General features: G+C 40.6%; 1 protein-coding gene across 1 annotated transcript; it reads right to left on the bottom strand.

Annotated features, from left to right (window-relative positions):
- Positions 1 to 496: 496 nt before the first annotated feature.
- Positions 497 to 19551, bottom strand: LOC139479272 (tetraspanin-18-like). The gene is made up of 9 exons (XM_071262136.1): positions 18916 to 19551; positions 17425 to 17523; positions 12358 to 12546; positions 11378 to 11452; positions 7757 to 7876; positions 7077 to 7179; positions 5090 to 5241; positions 2753 to 2824; positions 497 to 1606 (listed from the first exon to the last, which is right to left on the bottom strand). Exons 1-9 carry the CDS (start codon positions 19039 to 19041, stop codon positions 1526 to 1528), a joined length of 1017 nt encoding a protein of 338 aa, XP_071118237.1. The 5' UTR covers positions 19042 to 19551; the 3' UTR covers positions 497 to 1525.
- Positions 19552 to 22137: the final 2586 nt, after the last annotated feature.

Raw genomic sequence — 22137 nt, forward strand, 5'->3', positions numbered from 1 at the left:
CTCTATCCACTAGACTGCGGAGTCACAATGCCTGGTAGCAACAACAGACTTTCATATACAAATACAAATGTGTTTCTGACATAACATATTTGGTAAGCTTGCACTATATTCACTAAGACAACCATGACACCTGAACAATATGGAGCAGGCAGCCATTTTTCCTCAATGCAAACTGATCCAGTGAAGACAATACTTTTGGCCTGTCTACAGATGGAAGAGTAAACAGAGTGCTGCATATATTGTAGCTAATCAGAAATGACATGCTGAAACACACATTAAGAAATAGAAAACAAAATCATGTTTGTGGACTATAGTATAGCTGATTCATCACTGCCGCAACATGACTTACTTCAAATTGTCTAATATTAATGAGGTAGCATTGAAACAGTTAAGTAGGACTTGAGTAAATAACAATTTAGTGTGGAGGGAACTCATTACTTCACATCAAGATGCAAGAGATGTTCTAATACCACAACCAGAACTCAATGGAACACTGATCAATAGGCATAATTAGAGATAAAACAAATTGGTATAAAACAGTATAATATATTCATAAATAAGTTTTGAGTATCATGACGGGATGATTGCACATAAACCGTCTAATTTAGGACAAAACAGAAAGCCGTTTCAACTCAACAAATATCAATTGTATAAATAAAATTTTAAAAATTCCTGAATAGCAAAATACACAATTCTAGCGCAACCCCCATGTTCCTACTATTTGAGCGTTTTGTGAGTTAGGCTCTGGAAACATGATGGAAGCAAGAATGATGGAGACCAATTCTATTCCACTGTGAATAATTAAATATGAGTTGAAATGTTTGCATATTATTCCAAGAATGTGAACACTAAAATGTGCTAGAACTGTAATCTTTGAAGGAGGTCCGCTATGTCTCTGCTGCCATGCTTTGTGTCTGTTAGTTCTCCACAGACAGTTCTAACCATTCCACTGACACTTCTACTCTACATTCTCCAGTTCTAAAGTGACCACTTTATGTTTCAGTTCTGCAATAATGTACTTGGAGTTTGTTTCGCAACTTTCCCTGGTGCCGACAGCGCACATGCAACTGATCCTCAATCTCACTATACTTATGGTGAGGTGTTGGCACATTGATCTCACAACTCACATATACATTGTATACATCTTGTGGTGAGGTGAAATTGGGTCGCGTCCAAGATTATTGCACTTATATAGCAACATGCATGCACGTGTGTGTGTGTGGCTGCTTGTACTAATCCGGACTGATGCCGATTTATAGTGCTAGCAGACTGAGATAGCATGCCGCAGTTTAACATGAATACACTGTACCCCACTCAGACACAGTAAACTGACTCCGAGCGCCAGGCAGGGTAACAACAAGTACCATCTTTTAACGTCTTTTGGAATGAAGCGGGTAAGGATCGAACCCCGGGCCTTCCGCTCTCCAGGCGGATGCTCTACCACTAAACCATGGAGGCGGTACTTATGGTGAGCTGTTGGCACATTGAACTCACAAATCACACATACAGTCTTGTCCAGTAGTGCCTACACCGCTATCACCACACCTGGTGATGACATAACACTAACCCTTGCCCAGAAACAGAATGTTAATATGATGCCAAGTACCTGAAAAAAAGGAAAACTACATCAATCGATGGTTCCACGGATTATGCTGATGGTTCCAATGATGGATCAAGGGAAAGCTCTAGATGTCAGTAGTATCAAACAAACTATAACATGACATATATGATTAATGAAATTATTCCAGTTTAGAAACCTGATTTACAACCATAACATGTTATGATACAAACAAAATCCTTCTGCTTGAGTCCAAGCAGTGAATAACAAAGACTGCACAAAAAGTCTATCACTGCAGAACATTGTTGGAACTGGCCAAATATTGACTCAGACACGTCCCTTCATGCCAGGGAGACACCTCTATCTAATAAGTTCTTCTCTTTGAATTCCATATGTGACATCAGACTTTTCAAGACTTTGCTGCATCAAGCTGATGGAAGAGCCAGGTAGTAGCAGCATTAAGATGGGCGCACAAATCTCCCACACCTGTAGATCAAACCTGGTGCTGGTGCAAGGCAACGTAATGGTCCAGTGTATTGAGCTGATGGGAGAGCCAAGTCGTGGCAGCATTACAATGTGGGCGGTAATCTCCCACACTTGAACATCAAACCTGGTACTAGTGCAAGGCAACTTAACAGCCCAGGGCAATTGTGACAAATTCATCCAATAGAACACCTTTAGGACGAATTCAAACACCAAGAAAGAAAGCGTCTTAAGGAAACCACAGACACTTCAACAGTTTGTACTTCAGGCTGAGAGGGCTAACATTCCCCAATGTGTGATCTGTATTCTCATTTTGGCTATGGCCAGGCAGTACTTAAAATAATGGTGCACACATGAGATATTGTGTCATGTTTTTCATATTGGACATGGGTCAACTGTTGTCCTGTTAAGAATCATCACTCATCAAATGTTTAAATGTGCAGTAAATGCATGTTAACACACAAAATCTGGTTAAGAATTTCTATTTTTGATAAGTACAAAAAAATGAACACTTTGGGAAGAACAAACTACATGGTCCACATACACAAATTGATCTTTATTGCAATTTCAATAGTTTAATACACACTCACAGCAGTCATATCACTACAATCACTTACACTAAAACTGGTAGGCTCCAAAGGCATTATTTCAAAGGTTGCATGCAACTTTATCAAAATGCACCTCAGAAATATAAATTAAGATTACACTTACCGCAATGACAAACCCCATGGCAGCAAAAGCAGGAAGTATGAACAAAAATGATGATAACAAGTCATAACAGTCCTGAAATAGCAAACAAGAAGTGTGTTAGTAAATGTAGTACGAAAAAAGGATATACATTCCATGTATGTCATATAACGTTCAGCATGGTGGTCAGCATGATGAGTCATGGACTCATGGAGTGAGTGAGTGGGGAGGTGGGAATTAACATTGATTTTAACATTATTCCAGTTATATCACGGCGTGTCAGCTTAATGTGGGAGGAAAGCCTGGAGAGATGCAGGTCTCAGACGAGCACAAGTATGGTGCTGACAAACCTAGAAACATAATCGAGGTGAACCGGGATTTGAACCCACAATCATAGGTTTCTGGCATACCCAAGGGACGCAACTCTGCACAGCCAATCGCAGCGCCTTCGACTACTGGGCCACCCGTGTCCCCGGACTCCCATTGAACTCAACTACCATACATGTATGTTATTTAAGTGTACAAATAATGCCATCATTATCATGCAGTGGTTAGTGTTATCGATGTGATACACCAATCCAATGAACTTGGTATTACAATCCGATAAATATGCACATTAAGTCAACCATAGCAGAAACTTGCACGAAAGGCTACTGCCTTCCATTTTCAATAAATTCAGACTGAGGCTTGGCACTATATAATAATTGGCGCATTTCACTCAGGTATTTATTCACACATGATTATAAAGTTACTTTAATGAATGAAAATATACATTAACCTTAGATTATTAAAATAATATTTTATGATAAAGAAACTATTCCCATTGTGTGTTTCCATACAAAAGAATCTTCTGAAATGTTGCTTGTGCAGACATCCAACATTTATGCCAATGCTGTGCAAGAGGGGGAAAATCTGGACTTTAATCATGTAAGTTTAATGTTGCCAACAATGGAAGCACAAAATCACCTTTGCCTACCAATAATTGTCACGCAGTAACATACATTTGGATCCGTCCATCTCCTTTAGTTTAAATTACCCTGAATAAAACGTGCAGTACGGACCTTGGGAAACATTTCCTCTGAGTGTCATACCTTCAATACCCTGACAGTGATAAAAATCAGACACAATTGAAATCAAGAACGTCAAATCAAGTACACGTGCTTACAAAGCAATATTTTCTAGGGTCAGCTGAGCTAAGTTAGGTGAACACGGTTTAGAACAGTATTTCAGTGATGTCATGGTTTTCACCATATATACATATACTTGGCTTGTCAAAAAGCACTGCATAGCCTGACAAAGCTGATATTTTCATGAGCGGCACTGCCTTTGTACAGATCACACGATGAGATACTGCAGGTGGCCACGTGTTATTTGACATGAAAACACAAATGTTCTGTTTATTATGTCATAGATTCCTACATCATCTAATACCCGTGAAGATCTGGGGTAGAATAGGTCTTCACCAACCCATGCTTGCCGTAAAAGGCGACTATGCTTGTCCTAAGAGGCGACTTACGGGATCGGTTGGACAGGCTCGCTGACTTGGTTGATGCATGTCATCATATCCCAATTGTGTGGATCGATACTCATGATGTCGATCACTGGATTGTCTGGTTCAGACTAGATCATTTACAGACCGCCATCGAATAGCTGGAATATTGCTGAGTGCGGCGTTTAACAACAAACAAACAAACAAACTTCATGACCTAAGTGGATATAGATGTGGACATACAAGAGCAATTGGTTGTTGCAGTCAGTAATATTCCATCGTTTTCATGGCAGCCTATATATGAGTCTGGAACAGGCAAACCAATGATTGAAGGCAAGAGCACCGATCCACACGATCGTAGTGTGGTGACACACAATCAGCCAGGGCACAGAGCCTGACCACCTGATTGAACTCCAAATCAAGTCGACTCCAAAACATGCGTACAAACATGATCGGAAGATCCCCATTTCCATCTGCTCTTTTGACAAGAATTAGGTAAAGGGGACCAAGGTTGACACAATTTATGGATAACAACTTCTTAAATTACTGTTATCCATAAATTGTGTCTACTTCGTCAACCGTCAACTTCTTAGTAATGTCTATCAAACAATTTACAAGGGACCAAATCTACAAGCCAAGTCACAGGGGCTGACCACCCTATTCAATGAAGTCAACTCCTAAAGCAACCATGAGGTATTTGAAAGTTTGTTAAGTCAGCAAGCATGACCGGCCAATCCCCATTTCCGTCACGACAAGCATACGAAAGGTGAGGGGGACTTACTCCAACCCAGAGTCCCCACAGGGGGATGAACATGGAAAACTGAATCAAATACATATATAGTCACCCCAAAGTAGGATCACCAAGTACTCACATTTGTGTATAAGTAAGGGTTGGCCTGATTAAAATTTCCGATCGATGAATTGAGATAGTTAGGGGGTCCTGGGAAGTAGGCTTGTCCGGTACATACGGCCAAGTCCCCCTCAGGGTCACAGCAGCTGTGAGGAACCTTCTGTTGGCTCTGACCTTCAGATGGAAAGCGTGCCTTGTGTCATGTCAGCACAGTAAGACCACAGCATGGGAAGCAACTAAAGGCAGGCAAAAACAACAACAGCTGTACTGAGGAATAGGTGACAAGAAAACAGCATTATCACTATCCCCTGCCATGGGCACATTAGAACTCAGTCTTGACAAGTATCTCTTAGATAAGCATGCAAACTTTCATTGAAGTAACTTCAGTAATTCCGTAGACATTTTGTCCCCATTTCACACAGTATGCACTAACTTGAAATACACGGAGCAAGGGCAATAACACTGTAAAAAATGAACAAAAGACACCAATTTTCCAACTCACTGGAGATAATGATCAGTAATATCAGTGTTAAATTTCATTTCTCTGACTTAAATAGTTTTGGAGAAAGTTTGTCCACTTTGAGAAGCACACCGGTGGACAGAGGGACAGATGGATGGACAGATTCCGTTCCTATATCCCCACTTCATAGCAGGGGATAAAAATAAACTGAAATAACACAGACAACTAGAAGTGATGCCATGTTTTTGGATTTGTAGGGAGTTAAAAATCATTTTCAATAACATCATGTTGTGTAGGCTTAATCTATGTGATGAATAATTTACACTGATATTATTACAAAATATTCACACTGAAAAACTGAACAACAAACATGCAATCAAAAATGAGAACACAAAATTCATTAACAAATAACACTAGTGAAAAGCGAAATATAATGAATTAAACAAAAATATATATACATATCACCTGCCATCTTACACAGGTGTGACTGTATAGTAGGATAGTTACATATCACCTTCTATCTTACTCAGGTGTGACTGTGGAGTAGGATGGTTTCATATTACGAACCATCTTACACAGGTGTGACTGTAGAGTAGGATAGTTACATATCACAAACCATCTTACACAGGTGCGACTGTAGAGTAGGATGGTTACATATCACCTTCTATCTTACTCAGGTGTGACTGTGGAGTAGGATGGTTTCATATTACGAACCATCTTACACAGGTGTGACTGTAGAGTAGGATAGTTACATATCACAAACCATCTTACACAGGTGTGACTGTACAGTAGGATGGTTACATATCACCTGCCATCTTACACAGGTGTGACTGTAGAGTAGGATAGTTACATATCACAAACCATCTTACACAGGTGTGACTGTGGAGTAGGATGGTTACATATCACCTTCTATCTTACACAGGTGTGACTGTGGAGTAGGATGGTTTCATATCACCTGCCATCTTACACAGGTGTGACTGTGGAGTAGGATGGTTTCATATCACCTGCCATCTTACACAGGTGTGACTGTGGAGTAGGATGGTGTCATATCACCTGCCATCTTACACAGGTGTGACTGTGGAGTAGGATGGTTACATATCACCTGTCATCTTACACAGGTGTGACTGTAGAGTAGGATGGTTACATTTCACCTGCCATCTTACTCAGGTGTGACTGTAGAGTAGGATGGTTACATATCACCTGCCATCTTACACAGGTGCGACTGTAGAGTAGGATGGTTACATTTCACCTGCCATCTTACTCAGGTGTGACTGTAGAGTAGGATGGTTACATATCACAAACCATCTTACACAGGTGCGACTGTAGAGTAGGATAGTTACATATCACAAACCATCTTACACAGGTGTGACTGTAGAGTAGGATGGTTACATATCACCTGCCATCTTACTCAGGTGTGACTGTAGAGTAGGATGGTTACATATCACTTTCTATCTTACACAGGTGTGACTGTGGAGTAGGATGGTTTCATATTACGAACCATCTTACACAGGTGTGACTTTTACTGTTACCATAATAATGGGATACTCACTGTCATTCTGCATTTCCAAATACCACTGCGTATTCATGGTATAGAATTCCCAGGATCTGTTCTGTTTAGAAGAACTGTTGTCAGACATGCCACAGCAATTCAGCTGAAGTGAGGGAAAGACCATCTTAGATAAAGCAAACAGGAAATACTCATATCTCCCGCCAATATCACATGTCTGGTTGTGTGCAAGGTATCAGCCCCAGTGAACTAAGTCAAAGTCATTGCTATGAAAAATTTGAAAAATCACCACTAGACCTATCTATGGCACTAGTAATGTAGTCCTTACCAAACTTGCCAATAGTTAAGGTATCATAAGGACTAGTAGAAATTTGCCTTTTTTAAGGGTTTTGCTATATATATGTTATCATTATAAGGACTAGTGGACTAAATATGTTAGTTTCTACCCCTGTGTACGGTTTTCAAGGTCTGCTCTGGGAAGGAGAACTACTGTCATTTTCAGTCTAAGTCAAAATTGTTGCCATGGAAACTCAACAAAAAAAACAGTCCACGTTTTTGCCACAAAATGCTGAGCGCCAGGCATGGTAACAACAAGTAACATCTTTTAATGTCTTTTGGTATGACTCAGCCGGAGATCGAACCCCGGACCTTCGGCTCTCCAGGTAGACGGTCTACTACTAGACCATGGAGACAGTCTTGTTATTACAGAATGAGAGACCAACCTCTTGCTGAACCAAGTCCCACAAACTAGTGACGACACTGTTATCCGGATTGCTCTCTGTGTCCATGCCATACTGATTCTTTAACCCGTTATGCATAAAGTCCATAAAGTATGGGATTAGCTGAAAGAAAAAGACTTGTAACATTTTACCAGTTGTCAAATCAACGTAAGATGAGTGATACTTCATTCACAGCTAAAGTGATAACTTATGGTAAGGAAACTAAATGTTTACTGAAAACATTTTGAAACATCAATCAGTATTTCAGCACAGTGTGTCACTTTAGTCAGCTAAATGTGGCTGAAAATCCCAAAGTGTGACAGATCATAGATTACCAACTTGAAAAAACCCTCAAGCATGGCTATGGTGCTGACAAACGTAAAATCATCAGCATGAATATGGGAGTTGAGTCAACAATCAGTGAATCCTGGTGTAAGTAAGGGATGGCCTACAATGCATCAGTGAATCCTGGTGTAAGGGATGGGCTACCATGCAACAGTGAATCCTGGAGTAAGTAAGGGATGGGCTACCATGGATCAGTGAATCCTGGAGTAAGTGAGGGGTGGGCTACCATGGATCAGTGAATCCTGGAGTAAGTGAGGGGTGGGCTACTCTGCATCAGTGAATCCTGGTGTAAGGGATGGGCTACAATGCATCAGTGAATCCTGGAGTAAGTGAGGGATGGGCTACTCTGTATCAGTGAATCCTGGAGTAAGTAAGGGATGGGCTACCATGCATCAGTGAATCCTGGATTAAGTGAGGGATGGGCTTCTCTGCATCAGTGAATCCTGGAGTAAGTAAGGGATGGGTTACCATGCAACAGTGAATCCTGGAGTAAGGGATAGGCTACCATGCATCAGTTAATCCTGGAGTAAGGAAGGGATGGGCTACCGTGTATCATTGAATCCTGGAGTAAGTAAGGGATGGGCTACCATGCATCAGTGAATCCTGGAGTAAGGGATAGGCTACCATGCATCAGTGAATCCTGGAGTAAGTAAGGGATGGGTTACCATGCAACAGTGAATCCTGGAGTAAGGGATAGGCTACCATGCATCAGTGAATCCTGGAGTAAGTAAGGGATGGGTTACCATGCATCAGTGAATCCTGGAGTAAGGAAGGGATGGGCTACCGTGTATCATTGAATCCTGGAGTAAGTAAGGGATGGGCTACCATGCAACAGTGAATCCTGGAGTAAGGAAGGGATGGGCTACCATGTATCATTGAATCCTGGAGTAATTAAGGGATGGGCTACCATGCATCAGTTAATCCTGGAGTAAGGAAGGGATGGGCTACCGTGTATCATTGAATCCTGGAGTAAGTAAGGGATGGGCTACCATGCATCAGTGAATCCTGGAGTAAGGGATAGGCTACCATGCATCAGTGAATCCTGGAGTAAGTAAGGGATGGGTTACCATGCAACAGTGAATCCTGGAGTAAGGGATAGGCTACCATGCATCAGTGAATCCTGGAGTAAGTAAGGGATGGGTTACCATGCATCAGTGAATCCTGGAGTAAGGGATAGGCTACCATGCATCAGTGAATCCTGGAGTAAGTAAGGGATGGGTTACCATGCAACAGTGAATCCTGGAGTAAGGGATAGGCTACCATGCATCAGTTAATCCTGGAGTAAGGAAGGGATGGGCTACCATGCATCAGTGAATCTTGGAGTAAGGGATAGGCTACCATGCATCAGTGAATCCTGGAGTAAGTAAGGGATGGGTTACCATGCAACAGTGAATCCTGGAGTAAGGGATAGGCTACCATGCATCAGTTAATCCTGGAGTAAGGAAGGGATGGGCTACCATGTATCATTGAATCCTGGAGCAAGTAAGGGATGGGCTACCATGCATCAGTGAATCTTGGAGTAAGGGATAGGCTACCATGCATCAGTGAATCCTGGAGTAAGTAAGGGATGGGTTACAATGCATCAGTGAATCCTGGAGTAAGGGATAGGCTACCATGCATCAGTGAATCCTGGAGTAAGTAAGGGATGGGTTACCATGCAACAGTGAATCCTGGAGTAAGGGATAGGCTACCATGCATCAGTTAATCCTGGAGTAAGGAAGGGATGGGCTACCATGTATCATTGAATCCTGGAGTAAGTAAGGGATGGGCTACCATGCAACAGTGAATCCTGGAGTAAGGAAGGGATGGGCTACCGTGTATCATTGAATCCTGGAGTAAGTAAGGGATGGGCTACCATGCATCAGTGAATCTTGGAGTAAGGGATAGGCTACCATGCATCAGTGAATCCTGGAGTAAGTAAGGGATGGGTTACAATGCATCAGTGAATCCTGGAGTAAGGGATGGGCTACCATGCATCAGTGAATCCTGGAGTAAGTAAGGGATGGGTTACCATGCAACAGTGAATCCTGGAGTAAGGGATAGGCTACCATGCATCAGTTAATCCTGGAGTAAGGAAGGGATGGGCTACCATGTATCATTGAATCCTGGAGTAAGTAAGGGATGGGCTACCATGCATCAGTGAATCCTGGAGTAAGGGATAGGCTACCATGCATCAGTGAATCCTGGAGTAAGTAAGGGATGGGTTACCATGCAACAGTGAATCCTGGAGTAAATAAGGGATGGGCTACCATGGATCAGTGAATCCTGGAGTAAGTAAGGGATGGGCTACCATGCATCAGTGAATCCTGGAGTAATTAAGGGATGGGCTACCATGGATCAGTGAATCCTGGAGTAAGTAAGGGATGGGCTACCGTGCAACAGTGAATCGTGGAACTTTAAATGTCAGGTTATCCATGTCCACTCAAAACATTGATCAAGTGAGGCTGGAATTATCTACAATTCGAATCTAACTTCCCTTCGTGGGCAAATAATTATTTTTAGAGACATTTTGGCATCAAATTTTAACAGTTCATTCAATGCAATAATGTTAAGCATTCAAGCCTTTTTCTCTATATTGGTCCTGTTATTAGTGAAATACAAGTCACCTCCTCAAAGCCATAACGATAATTATAGTAAAAAATGTACAAGTCTACTTTGGGAACTTTTACAGATATTCACTGCAAACTCGTGACTGAATATCGGCTTCTTGGCAGGTCTAGAAATATCACTGTCTGGGTCTTACAGAACTTTGGTTAAAAAACAGGAAACCCCTCCAGGGAGGGAGAGATAAAGATACACAAATTAGTTGACATTACACTTGTACAAGTGAGTGAATGAGTGAATTGGGTATAACGCCGCTTTTAACAGTATTCCAGTTACATCGCAGGATGCCAGCTTAATGTGGAAGGAAAACCGGAAGTAAGTTAGGTCTCAGACATTTACCACTTCGGTGAAACCCACGAGCACGGGTGTGGTGCTGACAAATCTAGAAATATAATAGGGGCTAACCAGGATTCGAACCCACAATCATAGGTTACTGGCCTGCCAAAGGGACGCAACTCTGCACAGCGAATCGCGGCGCCTTAGACAACTGGGCCACCCATGCCCCAATTTTGTACAAAGGGTTCAATTGTGAACTGCATGTCCCATTCAGCACACATCCCAGCCTGCCCGTCCCACTATCAGCTAAACAAGTAGTGTAAGGTAAAATATAATGTTGATTGGAACACACTGTAGATTCGTCATGACTTACCAACAGAATATTTCATGTGTACCTACCATGTCCCGATAGGTGAACCAAATTCCTGACACCACACAGAGTAATATTGATACTATTAATAATACTGATCCAAACTGAAACACAAGAAGATACAATTTGTTAGAGTGAGTGAGTTGGGTTTAACGCTGCTTTGAACAGTATTCCAGTTATATCATGATGAGTCAGCTTAATGAGGGAATGAGCACGGGTATGGTGCTGACAAACCTAGAAACATCATCGGGGTGAACCATGATTCAAACTCACAATCATAGGTTTCTGGCATGCCAAAGGGACGCAACACTGCACAGCGAATTGCGGCGCCTTACGTAAGTAAGTTTGTGAGACTTAACTCAGATACTCTACATAGTCAAACCAAAACTCATCCACAAAATGATCCCCAATAGGACACTGTGAAGCCATGTTCATTAAGAGAGTGACAATTTCTAATTGTTTAAATAAGAAATTCCTAAATTATGAAAAAATGGGACATTGTAATATACCAATAATTGAATTATAAGCATCTCCAACAATAAGTGTCCGGAATGCACAGTTTCCAGACTATCAGGGTTTCACTGTACTTGGCTGTCATGTGTGACATCTATTTATGTAACCTACATCATGTTCTTAACATCATGCTAAATCATCTCATCCTGTTTCTTACAATTGATCTAAACACATTCCATCTAAGTATTTTACAAGAATGATTACACATTTTGTGATAAAAATCATTTCAAAATTCACATAAAAGACTAACCTTGTTACAAGCAAATACATTGTACCCTGACTGATTTCACCTTGAAGATTTTTTGCTTTGTGTGTTGCTTAATGCTGCACTCAGCAATATTCCAGCTAAATGATGGTGGTTTGTAAATAATCGAGTCTTGACCAGACAATTCAGTGATTGACAGCATGAGCATCGACTCACGCATGGGACATGATGACATGCACCAACCCAGTCACCAAGCCTGACAGTAGTTACATATGATAATTGTATACTTACACCTGATAAGACACTTCTGTTTTGCCGTATCGCCCCGCAGCATCCACAGAACGCCAGGAGGACCACAGCCACACCAGCCATGATAATGAAGTATGCAGCCACTTGTATTGGATTATCCAGGTGAGGATCTGTCTTGGAATCAGTGATCAGAAGCCACACACCCTTTCGTAGGAAAATATATCCAACAGCCTGGGGATACAAGCAAACAGGTCACCCTAAACAGTCACAGACGGTTCTTGCACGCGAGATGGGTGCGCACCACGATACTCAGTAAAGCGCTTGACACTAATTAATTCAATCACTGTGACAAGTCCACTCAAGTGTGACCACAGCGAGTGTGATCAAAGCGTCCAGTAAAGCGTGATAGAACTTATTGTCAATTGTAAATAATACGGTTTTGCGCAATTTCGTCAATGACACTTTAAAGATTACTGATGATGAGACATGTAATCTGCAAGTCATAAGGTTTTTGTAATAATTCTGTCTAACGAAAGTAGGATTACTTGAATGCTCTTTGATCAGACAAACTGTTGACAGCCAAGTCATGGTTTGCATGTCATATTTAAATATATATGACATTGTTGTTCTTGATGGAATTTCACAGTATGATATCTGAGAGTATGTTGCTGCATAATGTGGCAGTTAGATGTCACTGTGGCATGCAGACAATTCACTCAGGACCAGGGACAAACCAATGATTGAATACACTGATCCTCGTAATCGGGGCACAAGCGAAGTCACAGAGCCTGGCCACTATTATCTTAACGTGTCTGTGATTGTTTTAGCGCTGCACTCCAACCAAAAAATTATGGGACCGTAAATAGTCCTGTCTGGATCAAACAATCCAGTGATTGATATAATGAGCAATGAACCACCCTGTTGGGGTGGGACGACACCCACTCAACCAACTTGCCATGCCTGACCACCCGATCCAGGGATTACGAGAAGAAATATTTATTGCATCCTGAGGAACACACGATAATATTCATTGTACCAAACTCTTACTATGGTTAGAAGACTATGTTAGTCAGCATGGTCAGAGGAGACAAAAGGTTTTTGTAAATGGCAGCTTTTCATCTTTGAAATTAACAAGAGCCGGTGTCCCCAAGGGCTTGGTCTTAGGTCCCTTTCTGTTTTTAGTCTACATCAACTTTCTTGCTGATAATCTAGTGAATTTACTCTCGTTGATGACATTTGCCACTCAGCTTCCAAAATAATTTGTTCATTAAGAACCGTTGAATATTTACTTGACAGACCAACCCTGTCCAAAATATATCTTGTTTTAATAAGGCCAATATTAGAATATGCTTCAGAGGTATGGGATAACTGCAGTCAAGAAAATTCCAAAAAACTTAAAATGATTCAACTCGAAGCCGCTCGCATAGTAACAGATCTCCCTAAATTCTCCTCAAGATTGAGTTTATATTTTGAGACAGGATGGAAATCATCTTATAGAAGGAAAAATAAAAAAGTTTGTACAATCTACAATATGAATTTGCCGCATGCACGAACATCTACACACCAACAATCATTTATACCTTCTTCAATCAAATTATGGAATGAGTTACCCCCTGAATACAGAAGTGCAACATCATTATCACATTTTAAACATATGATTAAAACAACCATTGCAGCTCCACCTCCATACTTCTCAATCGGCAACCGAAGAGCTAATATTTTACATACACGCCTAAGGCATTCTTGCAGTTCCCTAAATGCAGACCTCTTTAAAGTAAATTTATCTGACAACATACACTTGAATGTCCCAATTACACTATTCCCAGAAGTATCATGTTCGCTAACATTATAAAAGCTGGAACTAGATGTACAATACAAAATATCCTCTACGGTGATGTATCCCTAGCTGAAAGTCACAATAACCTCATCTTCAACAGCGTTCAAAAATATATACTGTCGACTAATAGATTCGAGTAACTCTTTATCATAAATATAGAATATTGCTCTGCGACCACTTATCATTAATTATGCCATTAGTGTATAAATTGCGTGCATGTATATAATACATGGGTATCTCTGCCTCCTTCCGTAAGCATAATGTCTACGGGTATGTATATCTTTGTGTATGTGTGTAAATATGTGTATGTGTATGTATATATATATTATATGTATGCATGCGTATACAAGGGTACATGTGTATGTATGTAGTGTGTGTATGTGTGCATATATGTACATGTATATAAGTGTATGTATGATTGTGTAATTACATATGTAGTCTTGCATGTATTTTGGATTAATGTGTATATACAAGTGAATTTTGTTTATATAGGCATTTCTTATGTATGTTTATGTTATTCTTGCAAACATTAAGTTTATGTTCTTGTGCAAATATATTTCTCTTTGTTACTATAAATGTAATATGTGCATATAATTAAATTTTCGCTGTGTTCATGGAAATTCCTGCATTATGATTAGCTGAACTGGTCACGTGTTATTGCATTCATTTCCCAATGAATGTAAAAAATTAAGCCACGCCCACCGCTGCGCACTTCTTTTATTACTGCGGAATGTCGGGGAATCCCAATACTAGAGTCGAGGGAATTCCCTTTCTGCTCACGTGTATCGTCATGCACAGGACATTTAGCGACTTTCATGCATATTCATTGTCCGAACTACCCTTTGAAACCGAAGGCCGAGAATGAATGAAACAGCAAACGTGCAGGCTCGCTCGCCTGTTTTTTTTCCCGCTCGCCACGGTTCAACTTTCATGATTCATGTGATTCATGTCACGCCACTGTAGGTATTCCTACACCTGGAATGTTCATCAATGCCGTTATTTTTGTCTGTTTTGATATATGCAACTGTTTTGGGTTAAACTATTGTAGATAAAACATGTTTTACGTTGTCGAATTTAATTATAAGCATTGACTGTGTATTTTTTTCGGTTCATTGAGGTATGAATCGAAAAACCGATGCGCAAACTTTTGTAAGAATCCGCTACGCGGATTCATACAGTTTGCACATCGGTTGTATGTATTTCTGTATATGTATGTATATGTAAATGTATATGTGTATGTACATGTGTATGTATATGTGTATGTTTATGTGTGTATATATATGTATATATCTGTACAAATACATTACGGAAAGGGACACCTAAGTTGGATAACTTTTGACCATATATGTCAATAAAATATAAATATGTTTAAAACAAACTCTTGACAAGAACTACAGAGTTTCTGTAATTAAAGTAATTACTAAATCTTACAGCACAGCATACTACACACATCCATTACTCTACAGCAAACTCTTATTTCCTGTAAGGACCCTTGAAATTTGTAATTAGGGGCCCTCTGGTCCCCTAGTTTTGTGGGTCAAGGTTAAACCATGCTGATCCATTTAGTCACCTCCTAAACATGCTATAACCAGCATAGGTGGCTGGGGACCTTTTCTAACATGGCTGAGTAAGTAAGGTGGTGCCTGACCTATCCTGCTCGTCTCCTCACTTTCTGATGTCGACTATATTGACGGTATGTCAATAATAATAATAATAATAATAATAATGATAATAATAATCATGATAATAGGATTTTTGTAATCATCTGAAGGTATAGATTGGTAGGGTTCAAAATTAACATAAGTTAGTCTGAGACCAGCAAACTACAGGAGGTCTAGTGACAATACCTTGTGGACTACCAGTTTTACCAGTATTTGGATGGCAACTCTATAGCAAATCCTTTTTGCAGACTAATGAAAATATATATTTCAACGACAGTTGTGTACTTAATGTGGAACCATCTTTTGAAGAGGTCGGACAAAACAGACAGTTCACACTCTGATCATGCACCCAGCAACACCAGCATATTGTGTCTAGATACACAGTCTAAACAATTTACCGTATTCGACATAATAAGCGCCCAGGGCGCTCTCAAAATTAGAAATAGGGGGCTCTTATTAGAATATTATTTTGGTGGAAAAAAACAGAGTTGAAAGATAAATTTCGTGGTTTATGCTGACAGAATGAAATGTTTATATGCGAGAGATATGTTTTTCCGGAATTTAATTGCCCATAATTAAGAATGCATATAAGACACGAGTGCGTATTATACGCGAATAAATAATTCTTGTGTACATTGATCAATCGGAAGGGGTGCTAAATGGGATTGTCCACTAGCCAATATATTAGCAAATAATGCCGTGGGCACTTATTAGAGCGGGGCGGTTATTGCGTCGAATACGGTAACTAATGTGATCATTCATCCTGGGATGGGAACAAACGCCATTCTGACAGGACATTCTGATGAACAAACGAACATCCGACATAACATTCCCTTCTCCATCATATCTGTCACAAAGGGAAAACGAGAGAACAAACCTTGGAATGAAAGCAAGGAAATGTTTGATCTGATAGACCCTCTTGGTATTTTCCAACTCAAGCAACTCAGTTAATGGAGATCATCATGATCACAAAGATCATTTCATACAATCATGCTTTATTCATGTCAAATATCCAGGTTGCCTATAGTTTATTTAAGATGTGTCCTGGGCGAAAATCAATCGCAAAGATCATTTAATAAAATCAGGCCTTATTCATGGCAGTGAATCTCCAAGATGCTGTCATAAACATTTGGTATATTGACCATTCGACCAAAGACTCAACTATTTTTCAGCAAGGAAAAAGACAAGAGTTTTCTTTTATGACACGGCTGGGGATTGAAAACCCCAACCATCCGCTCTCAGGGCGGACGCTCTACCACTAGATCACAAAGGCGTTCCTTATTATCAAGGAGTGAGTGAGTTGGGTTTAACGCCGCTTTTAACAGTATTCCAGTTATATCACGGCGTGTCAGCTTATTGTGGGAGGAAAGCCCGAAGTGATGCACGTCTAAGACGTTTACCACTTCGGTGAAACCCACGAGCACGTGTATGGTGCTGACAAACCTAGAAACATAATTTGGGCGAACCAGGATTCGAACCCACAATCATAGGTTTCTGGCGTGCCCAAGGGACGCAACTCTGCACAGCGAATTATTATCAAGGAAACAACCAGTTCTGATTTCAGCAAAAATGGCTTCACTACAACACCCAAATAAGGACATGTTAACTTACCACTAAATAGAGCATGTAAAAGATGAGAGAGAGTCGGAGGCAGTTTGTACAGCATCCATCATACTGATTATCACCTGATGGTGGTCGCCAGCACAATGGCTGAAAGTAAAAGTAACAACATAAACATTTTATGCATCTGACATTTCTATCAATTGAAAAATATACATTTTTGTTCCCAACTGTTCTTGTCATGGAATAATGTAGCTCACCTGGATATGTAGTCAACAGCTAAAAATGTTAGTAAAGACAGCAACTTAACAAAGTGTTATGTGTTCCCAAAGTGGAACAATACATTAACCCAGAAATCTGTACGTAAAAGAACTAGGCATGAAACCAACAAACAACCAACAAGTGGTATACAATCAACAAATGTATTGACGAGTGTGTCGAATGGCATCAGGTTCACTCGTAAGTGTCCGTAGACAAAAGTCACAAAACACCATGCCTATCTGTAGGCCTTGTAATTTTAAGTGTCCGTCACCTGTTCAACCATTTTAGTTCTGTACTGTCTCAGGCATGACTGGGTTTATTTGCACTAAGTCTACAGTGTGGAAGTAGCTCAGTTGGTTAGTTGTTGGGCTAACAATCTGAAGGTCATGAGTTACTAGTTGCTTGTCTTAGTGACATGTGACCTACAACAGCTAGAGTTCATCCTCACAAGAAGATATATTGTCATGCACCTCACTGTCGCAGTTGTAGTAGTATATCAATGTAATTATGTAAAACAATATTTAAAGCGCACAGAAGGGTTGCATTTGACATGTCTGTTCTTATTTCAGAGTAAGTGCGCTTGTTTACAAACAAGAGGAAACTACGGTCACGTGATAAGCCTACACCCGCGGTGGGGTCACTGCATTCGTGACCAACTCGTGTTATTCCGGGACAAGCCGAATAGCGACTCGTGCCCCTCTCGTGATCATTTTTGTGACCGGGTTCCGTCTTAGCGCAAACGGGCATACCTAAAACAATTGTCAACTCGTTTTGTAATGGTTCACATATATTTCCCCATATATCATATATATTTCAGATGCAGTTTTAAAGCACATTGGGACATGCGGAATTATACAGTATGATTGAACACATTTAACTGTGTCTTTAGGATATTTTTAGATGCAAGACATATGTAAAATCAAAAAAAATTTCTGAGGGATTCTTTGACGAAGAACTTGAAATCTTACGCGCATTCTGATTGGTTTGTCGTATTTTCGCACATAACATTCATCGATAGGGGGACGAGTCTTCTTGCAGGTTACGGAAAGGGGCGAATCATGGCGAATGGGGGTCACTGGAGCAGAAACGGAATAAGCCGAGCAGAAACGGAATAAGCCGAGGAGAGCCGACTATAGCTCGTAGATCAGCTGGGTGATCGGCTATTGTTTACAAACACTGTATGGTTCAGAACCGTCCCAAACGGTAGGTTAATGTGTCTGAAAGAAACAAACGTCCGGGCGTTTAATCGAGGAAATGAAGAATACTATATAGAATACATACCTTTCGGACTCGGACCTTTCGGACCACCTTCTTTCTGGAGGGTGGACGCCCTAATAGTGACGCTCCGCTCTTGGGATGACCGTCTGCGTCTGTTTCATTCATTATTTTCATTTCGTTGACTTCCATCTTTTATATTCCAATTCAAAACCTGAGCGATAGCGTTATGACTCGGTTCGAGGATATATGCTTTACAAGAGCAAAGTCACTGAGAAACTGGCCCCGAAAACCTCCTATGCGGAAGTTTATCAAAACATGGGGATGCGAAAGATCAGAGAATGACCTTCAACAGTGAGATTGTGTTGAAACGTGCTCAGTGATGCTTGACAGGACTTACAAAATGTCCTGGGGCATCCCGTCAATATTGTCATTCTTGTAAGGAATACGGATATTAATTTGGCTGTTTCTTTTTGAAAAGCATCTTCAAAGTGGATGACGGCACCTGATACCATTCAAACTCATTCAAACTCGGAACATTCTGAAGAAACCATACCGCGTCCGCCATCTTGGCACTGTATCGTGGCTGAGCGTCCGACGCTAGAGAGTGTCCGGAATACTCTCATGGTGCCAGGCTGTCCGTCAGCGTGTCTGCCGCACTAGCTGTTCTTGTGATTGTCTCTCAAAACGCCTATATGCCAAAACAACCAGCCCCCAATACCCCAACACGTGGTTAAAACAACACATGGAATTTACTTTTTATAATTGTAGAAAAGTCCAATGAAGGTTTAAAACCCACCCATGAGAGTAACCATAAACTGAGAAAAAATACGAGGTTGATAATCTAATATTTGTTGGATGTGGTCAAAGATATGCTAAATGTATGAAACTAACCATTCATTATGCTTAGGAAATCATATCATATTTTTACATTTTTATTTCCAACTACGCACGCAGGCAAACACATAAAAAAGCAGTATTGTTTCAACAGACGAGTGACAACAATCACACGAATCATCAGTTTTCGTTTGATCATTTTAAAATACTTTTTTCGCTATATCAAATGAATTTACAGCCGTTTTCATATTCAGTCAACAAGATCAACCATAATGGTATCAGAGGACATGTATCTTTCTAGGAATACTATTAATTATTATATATTTTTCACATATCTCTACGCGCCATTGTGTTGTGAAAAGTGAAGTTGCATTCTACATTACTCAATCAGTATATATTTTCTAAATGTCCATAACAAAATATTTCTTCAGTGTATGGTTAATATTTCTTTTTCCTTGAGAATACATAGAGGTTATCACGCGAGTGTGTTTGGGGATGCTAAATATCCTGCATTAGGAATAATCATTGTATTTAGCGAGCCTTGGCGAGCTAAATACATAGTGTTTATTCCTAATACAGGATATTTACCATCCCCAAACACACAAGCGTGATAACCTCTTTATCTTATAATGTCATTCTTTAATCCTGTGCTTTAAAATCGCTTTCCCTCTCTCACAAACGTTACCGAAATATTGCGAGTTTTCCTGGAATGGGCGCATTAATATTTATTACGTCACAGGGTAAGTGATGTGTCAGTCGGACAGTGACAGTAGCCAATATAGTTCCAACTGAAATCTGTTTCTTATACAGTGGCGAAGCAACATATACGTAAAACAACAGTTGTTTTTAATTGCCTTTAGCGGCAATTCATCGGTCTGTCCGGTAGAGTAACTGCCCTTTGTCAAAGGGAAGCTACTCTAACCCTAGTCTATGAGACGTCACGGCCACGGTCAGACGTTGTTGACAGTCGGTCTGTCCTGTTATAACGTTAAGAAGTGTAGTCAGATGTACACACAGCGACTAAACGAAACAAGGTAACAATTCGAACATATTTCGGCAAAATCCAACTACTTTAATTTGTGGAGGTTTTAAGCCGCAGAGGTCTACAAGCACAGATATGGCTACTGATCCCGTTTGGCTAGGCCTCGTGCCCTCGCAAAATTGTTTCGAAATTTATATCTCCAAAGTTGCCAAAACTTATAAAATGCCTTAGCTTCGTCTCAGTTGGACACTGATTTTCAGTTTATTGGATTGTTCTTTTCATAATGACAGCAATTATCCCTGTAGTTTATCCAGATTCCCGATGGTTAATTCTGACTCGATCGCCGAATAACGAGGGCGACGCCATGTTTGTATAAAAACTTCGAAAGTAGTCCTACTTGACCTTTGATATTTGCATCTCTATCCGCATATGACCCCAACGGATATCGTTTTTATCCGTTGGCTTTATCCTGCCGAGAAACCTACCCATTATGTGATAAAAATGTTTATCAGGTTTACCTCCAATTTTTTATTTTATCGTTTTACCATAAACTTTATGTCTGCACTCAGCAATATCCCAGCTATATGACATTGGTCTTAAATAATCGAGTCTGTACCAGACACTCCAGTGATTGACATCATGAGCATCAATCCACGCAATTGGCTGGTTGGTTTGTTGTTTAACGCCGCACTCAGCAATATTCCAGCTATATGACGACAGACTGTAAATAATCGAGTCTGGACCAGACAATCCAGTGATTAATATCATGAGCATCGATCCACGCAATTGGGATCGATGACATGCATCAACCTAGTCCGCGAGCCTGACCACCTGATCCCGTTAGTCGCCTCTTACGACAAGTACAGTCGCCTTTTATGGCAAGCATGGGTTGTCCTAGAGCGCTTCCGGTCCTCGCCAACCTACAAGCCATTGGCCAAACAAATCAAAGTACCTAGTAAATTGGTTCCACTGTTTGAACGCGCCGCAAGTTTAGTGCTTTTAGCCAGACAGGAGCACAGTCTATGTCTAGCTGAATTACTTCCCTTTGACCACAAACGTTCAAGCTCCTTCCCAGCGCGTGATACCTTCGTTACGCTCTCGTTAGTAATAGAGAGCTCCGCTAACGGACTATCTCAGTGCGGAGCTTGACAAATGGATTGAATTGTCTACCTTTGACCATGCCAAAAACAATTGTAACCTTGCAGATTGTAGATCTAGGATAGGTCTTTCTAATTTAATATTTGAAGACATTATCTTGATTTTCCCTTGTTCGTAAATTTGATTTTTATTTGATATGTTATCTGTAGTGTCAGCAATGAGTAAAGGCTTTGCTCTTTTCGACTCCTGCCGGTGTAAACTTGTCACCTGGACAGGTGCGCGTGGTTTGATCTCGCGTGTTGTGACGTGGATGGCGTCAAAGCCCTGATCTAATGTTGTGGTCGTATAATGGAGTCAGGTTCAGTTTCTAA

This window comes from Haliotis cracherodii, unplaced genomic scaffold, assembly GCF_022045235.1.
Source record: "Haliotis cracherodii isolate W230 unplaced genomic scaffold, xgHalCrac1.p SCAF_4, whole genome shotgun sequence".
NCBI lineage: Eukaryota > Metazoa > Mollusca > Gastropoda > Lepetellida > Haliotidae > Haliotis > Haliotis cracherodii.